At 37.3% G+C, this 12541-nt stretch overlaps 1 protein-coding gene across 3 annotated transcripts in view; it reads right to left on the reverse strand.

The window, feature by feature from the left end:
- Positions 1 to 2184: 2184 nt before the first annotated feature.
- The window catches only part of CNOT6 (CCR4-NOT transcription complex subunit 6), a 32806-nt gene continuing 22449 nt past the window's right edge, over positions 2185 to 12541 (reverse strand). For 2 of the 3 annotated variants that reach the window (XM_065690440.1, XM_065690441.1), the window contains exons 5-12: positions 12181 to 12285; positions 12021 to 12089; positions 10732 to 10889; positions 10066 to 10220; positions 9558 to 9712; positions 8422 to 8652; positions 6937 to 7139; positions 2185 to 6258 (exon numbers count right to left, since the gene is read on the reverse strand). In XM_065690440.1, the coding sequence (XP_065546512.1) occupies positions 6046 to 6258; positions 6937 to 7139; positions 8422 to 8652; positions 9558 to 9712; positions 10066 to 10220; positions 10732 to 10889; positions 12021 to 12089; positions 12181 to 12285 (1289 nt within the window). In that variant the 3' untranslated portion in view covers positions 2185 to 6045. The remainder of the gene's footprint in view (positions 6259 to 6936; positions 7140 to 8421; positions 8653 to 9557; positions 9713 to 10065; positions 10221 to 10731; positions 10890 to 12020; positions 12090 to 12180; positions 12286 to 12541) is intronic. The other variant, XM_065690442.1, reaches the window with a different exon arrangement.

A 12541-nucleotide genomic window follows, 5' to 3' on the forward strand; every position in this document is an offset into this window, starting at 1 on the left:
AAGACAGCAGCCTGTGCCTGGCACTAGAAAAAAAAATAGGAAAACCCCAGAAAAAAACCCAAAACTAACTGGGAACAATTTAATCTTTGTGGTCATTAAAACCCAGCAAGGGTGTATGTTTTTATCTTCTATAATGCATGTTTTTGCACAATAATCTCCTAGCATTTTTAAAAGGAATACTGCCCACTAACACACTGCAAAAATTTAACCAGAACATACCTTGGTACCTTTTAAAAACTGATGATCTGTGAGAGCACTAGGCTTATTTTGGAATAAGAAAACGCACCAAAGGTCCCTGTAGCTTAATTAGCTGTACTGCTTTCCATGCGAAGAGAGTAAGGGAACATTTGGAGAGTGAACAATTAGTACCTCTAGGTTAGGAGGGGGAGATGAAAAGCAAGAAAATAACCAGGACACTCACCTTTAATGAAGTACAGCTTCTTCCAAAAGGTCACCCCATGTACCTTGCATAGTCTTGTGTGTTCCACTTTGTCTCAGTTTCTCCTCCTTCCCACTCTCTTGGCTCAAGTCCAGATGTTTTAAGGCTCCTCTGCTCTACCCATATCAGTAGAAAAGCAACGCAGTCACCTGCACTGATTTGGGAAATTTCCACTCTATAATGCACAAACCAAACTTTGTGCTACCATCTAAGAGCCAGCAAATATGAAGTATGAAGGTCCAGTAACTCAGAGTCTGGCCAGAGTGATTTGTATATGCAATTGCATTGAAACAGCTGTAGTTATTGTGCTGCAAGCTAAGGAAAGCCGAATTTTGTCCTACCTGGCTTAGGACCACAGGACACAAGCTCAACTCCATCCTTTGAGTGAGAGATGCTGTTTTCCATACACACTCTCTGGCCAGACCACCAGGCTCTCCATTAATTTTGGCACAGTTTCCCTACAGAGAGATCTCCCAATACTTACATGCCAGGTTAGCAGATACTATTTAAGAGCTCATAAACTCCAGTGTGGAACCATGTAACAATTGTATTCAAAACACAGCACTGAACAGGTTAAATGCAGTAAGCAAAGGCCCTAGATTGATTTTACCATTGAGGACCAAAGCAGGTCCTTTTCTATTCCTATCTGGATCTATAAAGCCAGTATTTAATTGGCATGGATGTTACCAAACCAACTGCTGCCACCAGAAAAGGTTCATTCCTGGGTCAGAATTCCCACAAATACTCCTAACGAGAATTCTACAAGCCACACTTTCCGGATGGCACTCAAATACAGTCGCACTCTGCGCACATGATGCCTGTGTTACCCGCACCATCTAGCGGCCAGACTGCAGAGGTGATGATGGGAATTAAACCCTCAGCCACGAGACAGAACCAAAAAACTCTTTGCTGAAGTCTGGGATGGACTCATCACCCTGTTGGGGACTTACAGCTGCTTTCAGACAGTGGATTTAAAACTACAAATAAGCTGAACACCCTGAGGCATGTGGTATTCAGGGGAACACCGAGCTAGATCATTTATTTCGGAGCAAAGCAGTGCCAACATGCTGCTCGTGAGCTCTGAAGAGATGCAGGGATGCCAGTGAGTCTTGCGTGCTCTTCAGGGCTTTACACAGCAAGTGTGCTCAGATGTTTTCTGCTATTAGCAATAGGACCATCATGTAAAACACGAGCCTCCACTGTTCCACATACGCTCTGCTAAAGATGACATCTCTCCCAATAGGAGCTGGGTGAATCGCATTCCTGAGGGAAAATTAAATGCAAGAAATCTCTACTTTGCTTCCGATAGCAAATTAATGGCATCTTTGAATCCCTTCCTGCTGCCAGACCAAATGTACTTTAGGCTTTCTGGTGTGGCAAGGGAAGAGGAAGGAAGGAGCAGGGTCTACAGGACCCAGACAAAATCTGTGGATCCTACACTGCACAACTGACCTTACTAACTGACTTGGGAAGATCAGAGGATAGCCACATACGAAGACATGGAGCACAGACTGGAGTAGGTTTGGACACAGGTTTGGAGGCGTTACTAGTCAGGTCTTCACAATCCAAACCCAAATGATTCAAGCAGCTTTCTGATCTGCAGATCCATAAAATAACAAAGTACGGGAAAGTCTTTTGCGGATTATCAAGATTCCCACATTTTACCCACTTCCCTCACTTTGCTGTACGTGCAAGTCTTCAGGAAAAGCTTTAGGAATTAAAATATGAATTAGACTTCAAGAAGCTTTGAAACAGATATTGGATTTATTGGTCAGCTATGAGTAGGAAAATACATTGGTAAAGAAAAAGAAGACCCTGTATATAAATATAATACTAACTAGTTAAAATTTGACCAAGAAGAAAGTTCCACTGAAGAGAACAGTAAAAGCCCTTGTTTACCATCAGACCATATTCAGTTTCCCATTTATCTTATTGAAGAGCTGCCTATAGACAAATGCAACATTCTTTGAGCTTAGTGCAGATAATGTGCTGGTTTTTGTTACATGAATGGTAAACAAGAGTTAGTCCAGTGCATTACACATTATACAGAAGTACTGTGAATAAAGACTAAGATATTCTATTTTAGACACTACTTAAACATACCAAGACACTTAAAGTGTTACAAATTTATGCAACCAAAGGAAAAGAATAGCAGTTAACATACTAAAAAATACTGTGTCTGGCTGGATGAGAAAGGCTTGCTACTTAAGCGGTTAACTCAATCTTTTAAGTTTTACAGTGTAATTAGTTTGGTTTTTTCTTTCTCCCCAGTGGTGGTGTAATTATTTTGCCTTTCTTAAAGCTTCTGTGTGGCCGCAAATGCAAACCATGAACTATCTTCTGTTCTAAAAAACCCTTTGAGATTTGCTAAAGTTACATCCAAAATGCTGACACAGAATGTTGTTACAGCCAATTTTGTCAAATACTAGCCAAATTGGACTTTTAAAGCTGCTAAAAGGACAAAATAATTACAACACACACTGACTTATATGCTCTTCCCCCCCACACTTGTGTTATGCTAAAAGCGGTAACTCGTGGTATTAGTCTTGTACTCTAACCCATTCTTTTAGTTAAAGGTATATTTCAATTTACACTTTGACACCCAAAAACTCTTGGTAAATGAAAATAAAAGCAGACAAGATATGGCTGACTGTACTTTAAGTGGAAAAAAAAGGCCTGGTCTAACCTAAATAAATCCTTTCAACCCCAAGGACGTTCTGTGACTTTTGCTCTATGTGCTTTTACAACAAGAACACTGAAGGTACATTATGGCAACACCCAAAACCACCTCAAATAAAAATATTGCAATTAACCATTCTGTGTTAAAAACTATGAAGGAAACATTTTCATTTTGTGAAGACACTGTTTATTGCCTTATTCTATGTTATAGCTGGAAATTGAGACTTCTGAGTTAGATTTGTTCGACACGGGGATCTATTTTCTTTGAAAGATTGACAAAGTTTCTCTCAGCTGTTTTGGTGCCATCTGGTCTTTCCCTAAACTCTAAGCATTTCTCCTTCCCTCAGCCCCCAAGTCACAGCTGCAGCCCAGTTAAAACCCAGTGAAGTCAAAGGAGTGTCTTCAATGTGTTCAGTGGGTTTTTGATTGGGACCTGTTGGACTAGTATAAAAGCTGGAGGAAACAGTCAGTTAAGTGGACCCTTCAACTGTGAGGTGACTATGCAGGAACACTTGTGTCTCCAAAAGCACAAAGGGGCCATATTTTAACATGCTGTCATAAGTTCAAACAGTTTTTTAAGACTACCTAATAGAGGAGAACACGTATCGGATAAAGCTCAAACCTTTAGAATCTAACAAGTGCACTCAAGCTCCAGCATCTATTAAAGTAAATTATCCCCCTCTAAAAAAATACAAAATGAGTAAGTGCTTCCCTTCCCCTTCTGTAAAGCTTTCTGGACTCATTTACACAATCCAGAGAATCAGAAAACAAACAATAGTTTGCTTAGTTTGACAAGCTAAACTGGCTCATCATCACTGGAAATGGTCATGATGTACATTACCAAGACATCATTAAGGAAACATGAGTAAAACACCTTTTTATTCACACTTTACAAAAAAACCCCCAAAAAACAAACAGAAAAAAAAATAACACTACGCATTAAGTCTACTACAGCAACACTACCAGCATTTCAATGTACTGATTATAAACTGGACAGGTTTGGTGTTTTCACAACTAAAACCAAAACCAAAATAACCCCAAGAGATCAGGTCCCAGACAAGGATTCAAGATCAAAATTTCTCCTATTGCAATTTTAAAATGTACATTTTACACCCCCGAACTGTTTGTTGGTTTTGACTTTCAGCTTCAAACAGAACGGATGGAGCACTCTCACGTGCTGACTACTCAATAAAAGTTTGAATCATTATTACCAATCCACTCTATATATAAAAATTCACAATATTTAGAAAGTTCTCTCTTAATGCTCAGTGTCCTTTTGCTTCCCTGCCCGCAGCTGAAACAAAAGCTGTTTAAGACCAAGCTCTCTATCCATTTTTATTTCTTTTTACATTGATTATTCAAGTTGTATTAGTTTAAGGAGATGATAAATTCTCTCCCTTTTAGGATACAAATAAAGTTAAATTTGTAAGCTGTTATAGACTTGGCTTCATGACACAAATGGCACTGAGGGTACACTATAACTTTAGTCTTGCTTGACACTTTAAAACAAAGACTTGGTCACTTTAAAAAAATGATCTGAAGAATTGTCTTTGGGACCTGTATTGAAAATGCATTTATTTTACACTGCTTCATCGGTAGAAAATGTAAGGTTGTGTTTTATTCTTCAAGGAATTATACTTTCTGAAACTGAGGAACACACTTAAACGAAAAGAGAATTCACATGATAGTAATTCTTAGTGGGAAAAACAGCACTGTGCAATGACACTGAAAGAAGCAGTGCATGGGTATTAGAAGCTAGAAACTGTGTACCCATAACCTGAACATGTTCCAAAAGTGTGATATCCAATGCTTCACAAAGGAAAAGAAGATGCCACAGCTTATACAAAAGTATCTTCATAAAATTTTCACAAGTGTTAACATTATTTAAAAAAATAAAAGAGGATGCACAGGATCTCTCTGCATGCACAGGCAGTGCTAGTTGAGAACAAATCGAAGCAGGCACAGTGGAGATAGGACAAGTATTTAAAACAGAAATGAAGAAGCTGTACACGAGTATTCCTAAATTTTACTTTAAAAGTTAGAGATGAGAAAAATATCTGAGCCTATACACATCAGCAATAGCTTTCCATCCTTACAGGTCTACTTAGATTCACTGCTTAGCTTATTTGTTCTGCGAGAACTCTATGCTTTTCTCTTTAAGTCAGAAATAAACAGAATGTACTTTGTTATCTCTGTAAGATGCTGTGGTTTTATAAGTTTGGATTTTAAAAGCAACGTCCTCAACTGAACATAAAAAGTAGTACAAAAGGGCTAACAAAACCCTAACAGTGCAAATCATTAGCAGAGAAAACCTGTGACAACCTCTTTTACAAGCTGGCCTTTATAACACATGAAAACAGATAAAAATTTAGCCTTAGTTTACAATACAATCATTTTCCAAATCTGATTTTTCTTTTTTTTTTTCTTTTAAAGTACAAAATCTCATAAATCAGGTTTTCTGTTGTTCATATACAATCAATAAAGGCTAAATTCAAATTCTATATTTTACAAACAAGTCTGAAAAAGGAGGGAGTGAAGTACGGAAGAATGGTCTGTGGATGTTCCTACTGGCCTCAAAAAAGTAGTGCTACAGATAACTGTGCAAAGAGAATATACTGTATAACAATTCCCTATTTCAAGGCATGAAAATGTCACGTTGGATAAAAGAAACAGGAAGGTTAATTGTAACGTATTAAAGAAAGGTGCAAATGCACCGATCGCTGTCGAACAGTATACAAAGTATATTGGGCTCAGAATTGTGTCTGTTGATAGCACCTGGCTTTTACTATGTCTTTAGCAAATAATTAGATTTAAGATTAACATTATTAAGAAAAAAAAAAATCCCTGTTGGCCATACCTCACTCCTCTATATTCAGATTTTACAATTGTACAAGTTAGATTGAGGTTGCCCTCTCAAATGTACTTGACTACCTCCTGCCAGGGAGATGGATTCCATTTACAGGAGGCAGGAAAGGCAGCAAAAGCTCCAGTTGTGCAAAAAGTGAGAAGTGGTCAGAAGGGATGAGTGGATGTGGACAACCACTTATATTGTTCTCTATTAACCAATGATGATCCAAAGGTCCAAGAATGCCAAGTATGTTTAGCTGAGGTTTAGAGTAGAAGATGTAGTCAATAATACCCTAAAACAAGAGAAGAAATAAAATTATTAGTATATATTATTGACTCAAGTTATTCTTCTAAACAAAAGGTGAGCTCAGTCTTGTAAGTAAGCAAAATGCTACCACTCTTTTTTTACAGTATCAACTTCAGACAGTTCTACTTTCTATATCCCTTGCTTTGCTCAATATAAATTAGGAAAACAAAAGTCAACTCTACACTGTATCACTTCTGCTATACTTTTGTGGGTTACAATTTCCAGCTTCCTACATAGCTCCAAATCACATTTATCTCATTGTGAAGAAGAAAAGAGCAGTCTTGTTTCCTCCGAGTCACAGAGCAATAAGATTTTTCCAGTAGCAACAGAGAGTACTTCCTCGAAGTTGACAGCTTCAGTGCCCCTGTTGAGCTATTTCATTTAGCTTGGAGTATTAATATATAAAATCTTCCATGTTTACAAGAAAGGTTAACAGCACCCCAACTCCTGTGAATCTATTACAAGTCACTAACAAGGAAAATTTGATTTCTATGAGACTGAAGTGTTGAACACTCTAGTCTGCTAGGTTTTAAATATAAACTTGGTGAATTTAGTGTTAGCTCCCCAAGCAGATTAACTTACTTGTTAAACATTTTTGTACAGCAAACACATTAATTAAAACCCCAAAAGGAAAACTTGCCCAAAATATCAGCCAAGGCCTTACCTTGAAGTCAAATGTGTAATTTGTATAAGGCATTAGACCATTCTCATAGGCACTCTTCAACTTGAAACCATGTGTAATTCTTCCATTTGTTGTTCCATTTTTTCCATTACAGCTGAAGTTAGTAAGACTTTCATTGTATCTCAGTTCCTTAAAATCTTTGTGGTTTGTTTCCACGCCACCAGTGCTCAAGTACTCAACAACACCTATTAGAGAGGCACACACACACAAGATGGTATTAATAAGCATTCAGCAGCTAAGAGTGTGTAGGTACCTTGAGTCCTGCAACTAAAGCTTATATGCTTTATATAAGCAAAACCTTAGAGCATATACAATAGTCAGCAATAGTTCTTTTACAATACTGCAAGATAATGTATATGAATATCAAGAGTAAATGTCACCTAGAACAGAGACATCTTTCTTTAATAAAATCAAGAAGGTTAGTAAGGAACAGACTGGGGAGGGAGACGAAAAAAGTAGAAATAAAGTTCCACAGATGCTAGGCAGTCAGCTTCTTCCTCTTCTCTATGCTCAAGTCTTGGCTTTCAACATTCTTCAGCTAAAACGTTATAAAAAGCCAACTTCTGTACCACTACTTCAAATAAAATTACAGAGGCTGCAAAGCCAAATTGACAAGATTTGTCAATGGTCATGCCTCTTAATTTCAGAATAGCTGTGTCAAGGTTCTAGAAGGTAAAAGCAGCTATTAGTTGCTCTGAAGATACAGACACATGAAATGGCTACTGCAATAGCCACTAGTGATACTTGGCTTCCTGGGAACAAAAAGAGTCAAGTTTCCAGGACTGCAGAGCAGTAACTGCCCCTATCAACCCTAACAGATGTTAAGAGTTGAAAAGCAATGGCCAGAAGGGAGATCGGGAATAGAGATTATTACATCTGACAACCAGCAATAAGAAGGAAGGATGGCTTTTGAGTTCAGCACTTCAGCTGGGTACCTGAGAAAGTCAAGAAGGCCATCATTGTTAATTTCTTGCACTCTATTAAAGCTGCCACCAAGGCAAAAAAACCCTGCATTTAGTAAAGTGCTCTGAAGAATTCCTTTCTAGTAGGAAATGTATTAAACTTTGGAAGAGCTGCAGAAAATGAGTCTATGGTGGCAACTTTAAAGAGAAGACCCTATCTTGTCACACTTGAAATTAAAAAAACCCACAATTATCAGCAACATACTCATGCTTCCAGCTATTTTTGGAAGATAAGAGTCTTCCTTTCCATTCCTGTATTGTAAGATAACAATGGGAACACTTCTGAAAGACCAGACGTAGCTATATGACTGCACAGGCAATAAGGACACGTACAAAAGAACCAGTTCTATCTTTTCTCTCTTCCTTTTATTTTATTAGCACCTTTAGAGCTTATATCAAACAATGTATTCTCTAAGTTGAAAACCCCTTTAAAGAAGCAAGACCTTAAAATTTAAATTATTACACACTTGAAAGAGTCTAAAAAAGTAAATTAGAGAACTCTTACCAGAGTCTGGTAGGGAATTGAGATCTGCACACAGTACAAGCGGAATGGTTCCAAGCTCTCCCGAAACGCCAGGTTTGAGACTACGAGAAGCTTTATCAATAATGTTCTTTACCTCGGACAGGAACATCATAGTTTGAACCAGCTTCACATCAGAATAATCTGGGTCCCAATGCATATGTGCATTAGCTACAAGAACTAGCTGCTTCTCCATCCCAAGGTGTGGCTTTCCAGCTAAAATTTAAAACCAACTATTTACCTTACATGGTCAGCAACACAAAACAGTATTATTGGATTTTAAACAACATGGTTGAGGGGAGGCAAAAATAAAATACCAGTATAACCTGAACAGGGTTAATACCATTTAAGAGGGTCATAAAACTCCTCTTACTACTACTATATATTTTAGTTGATATAAAGCATTAGCAGTAATTGTTTCATATTCAAGATCATTAACAGACTAGCTTGTTACAGGTAATGCTTATGTATGTAAGAATACTGCGAATTAACATAAATAACAGGCAAATAGTGTAGTTCTAAAAAACTACAATGGTTTTCCTCAGGTTGTGATAGTAAACAGACACAGCTCATGCCTTATCAGGCAATGAGCTCTGAATTTTAAGTTATCCACATTCTAAGTTACCTCTCGTGCTAGAAGTGCTTCTTAAAAGGCTTGTTAGAATCTGAATTAATAAAATATCATTTGGGTAAATATCACACAGGTTGAGTAGGTACCCACTGCGATACTTGAAAGCCAATTTACATTTCCTAAATTAAGACTGACAGGGCAGAACAAACAGGTTGCATGAGCATGAGTGAAGAAAGTAACAAGCTAAAATGATGCAGATTTATGATCCAGAAACACATGACTAACACCCACTGATTCTTTCATACCTGTACATAACTTCAGGCAAAAAACCCACTTTATTTTTTTCCACTTACACCTTTTTGCTTAAAAATCTCCAGCATTTAAGCAGTATGACTTACCCCCAAATTCTCTTTGGAAATAAATTTGTCTGAACATACAATGTGCAAAGTTGTATTAATCAGCAGAACCTACGTACTACTGTCACAAAAGTAATTGTATTTTGTTAATGAAAAAAAAAATCTATTAAGAAATTGAACTAAATAGGACTTACATGACATTTCTATCAATTCCTTTCGCAGTTCTAACAATACAGCAACTCCAATGTTATCTTTTGTCATAACTCTGTTCAGCATCGCTTCTGAACCTTCCGAGTTTGCCATTGCTAGTTGATTGAACTCAACAGTGTGTTTTTGAACCAAAGTAAATCTGAAAGAGAAACATCATACGTGTTTTTCTCAGCAGCCAGATACAAAAGGAAATGTTGCAGATAAGTTTTTAATAAAAGCTCAAATGCATCCATGATGTGAAAATCTCAATCAACAATGTAATTCCATAAAATGCTAAACTGAACTCATAGGATATAGTTCTCCTAGCAATTTTTATGTATTTTGACTGCCTTAGTTTCAATTAGTGGGAGGGGATAACTACACAAATGTAGTGCATGTTTCTAATTCTGCGGTAGTTTCTAGTTCAAAGATGCTTGAGCTATAGGCTGACCAGAGAAATTATGTGAAAGACAGCAAGACATAAGAGAAGGCTTTGCAAAACACATCACTTACTTTTCTGTTTTGAAAAATATTGCACAACCATCAACATGTTTCCTTTCCTGTTCGGACATTGTCCTAGCTCTAGATTTTGGACTGAAGAATCCATTGTAGCCACGTTCTTTCAATTCTACCAGGAAAAAACTGTAGTACTGCTCTGTTTCAACCTCCTACAAAGTTATCAGACAGCACAGTATGAATGTATTACTGGCAAAATACAGAAGGCTAATATTATTTAGAATCTTCAGAAGTGTAAATCACTTTCAAATTAGATTTAAGGGGGAAAAAAGTAAGAATTAAGTACATCAGCGAATGCAAATTTCAGAGCAATATCCTTATTTTAAGAAAATATAAATGAATTTCTGTAATCCCCAGAGTTATGATTATCTCAAGCTTCTTATTTGAAAATATGTCAATTACAGCTCCATACACACACAGAGGAACACAGACACCCCCACGTACCCTTCTTTGATCAGCAGCTGCTGGTTCACATTCCAACAGTGTGGGCTGAAAAGCATTCTTTTGATGTCAAGCAACAAATAATGTTCTAAACATCACTTCTTTTTTTGCTTTTGCTTTCAGAAGGTTTTGAAAACACACCGTTTACTGTAAATACATTTAGTGTGGAGAAACCAGAGCAGGGGAATAGAAAAGGGAAAGAAATCATGGTACATATTTTACCTGAAGACTTATGATGTCAGCATTGCAGCTCAGGATTTCCTGCATAATGGCTTTTTTTCTGTATTCCCAGTTCAAGGCCCAAGATGGACAATAGCCATACAGCTGCCGGGTAGCATATTTGTCACAGAGTACGTTGTAACACATGACAGAGAACAAGGCTGCAGGACAAGAAGTTTACTTACACACTGATATATTAAACAAATATAGGTATACACACACAAAATTACACTCTTCACTTCTGTCTTCTGCACATGTATCAATTCTTGCTTTAGTACCAAAACACAGCACATGCATCTATATTAAAAACTGATAATCTTTCTAGGAAGATAAATTACAGGTCTGCGCATATGACAGCTGTCTTCTAGCATTTAACTGGAAAACAAAAACCAAAATCCCCTTTAATGCAGTAAGTGGCATACAAATGCACTTCATGCCAAGTGCTGTGCTACTGCAAAAAGCCTAAACCAAGGTAAGTGTATTTGAGCACTTATATTTGATAGGCTTACAAAAGTCTGCAAACTCTTCAAATAGATTATTTAAAATCTACTTTAATTATTAGCAACTTGAGCTGTAACAGATCCATAGGCACAATGGATCCCTTTGCACAGTGAAAAAGTATATGCAAAATAAACCCCCAAACATTTGCACCTCAAAAAACCTACACTTCAGGTGTAAAGACAAGACACATCTACTCTCTGTATAAATTTGGAAAAGGAGTGATAATGAGACACTTTGGGACAACCTGACAGGTAATCCAACAGCATGGACTTTGGGTTTTGTTGGGGGAATGTACACAAGTCTGGAAGACTGCAATAACTGAGAAATACACTAAATTTGTTGGTGTGCAGGCAAACAGAAGAGGCTATATTTTAGACAATTTATGCAGAACAAAAAAAACAGTAAATAATAAAACATGGCCTGAATCCCACAACAAGAGAAGTGCTGAATCAAAGATGATACATTAGTTATGTAGAAGAATTCTCCCATTTTGGGGGAATTATTTCTTTTATTCTTCAGCAAACATTCAGTTAAGCCTGTTACAATTCAATTATTTCATTAGTTGTGGACAACAGTTTCAATTCCGCTGAGAAGAGTGTTAATTCAAAAGAAACTATAGTAAGAAATAGGCAAATCTGTAACAGGTTTTCCAATTGAGAGATCTACTTCACCTGGCTAGTCAGCACTGCACAGATGATTGGTCAATTTAAGCATTTATTTTTCAGAAGATAGTAAAGATCAACAGAAAAGGGGAAAAAAGAGAAGGAAAAATCCTTTAAGCATTACAGTACCTGTTGGTCTTGTACGGTCTGGTTCTTGCAACATAATCCAAGATCTGGGAGGTGGTTGTTCAGTTGAAACTATGGGAACATTTTAAAGTAGAGATGCAACAAGTGATAATCACATTCATTGTACACAGCAGAAAGAAATGTTTTAAGAATGAGCACTTACTTCTTTTTGCAGTACCTGCCAAATTATCAAGCAAATAGTTCAGTAGCCTTCGCGTCCCATCTGGTTCCTGATACAGGTTCAGAATATCCTGTGTAAGCGGATTTCCTGCAAACAGATTTACAGATATATTGAAGAAAATATACAGAGCCAATATGAACTTGCATATCAGTGTTGAAAGCTGGCATTTCTGAGAACAGATAATGCATCTACTATGATCTGCTCAGAGGTTTCAGATCTCAGGTCTTCAGTCCCACAAAACGCTAGAAGTGACGTTAGCCTCATTCCATCCTACATCTGCCTTTGGCTTAAGCACCCCACGGGTGGTCACTGGGTCTCACAATAGTGAAGAACTGGCATGGTA

The sequence above is a fragment of the Lathamus discolor genome, chromosome 10 (genome assembly GCF_037157495.1).
Source record: "Lathamus discolor isolate bLatDis1 chromosome 10, bLatDis1.hap1, whole genome shotgun sequence".
In the NCBI taxonomy this organism is placed as follows: Eukaryota; Metazoa; Chordata; class Aves; order Psittaciformes; family Psittacidae; genus Lathamus; species Lathamus discolor.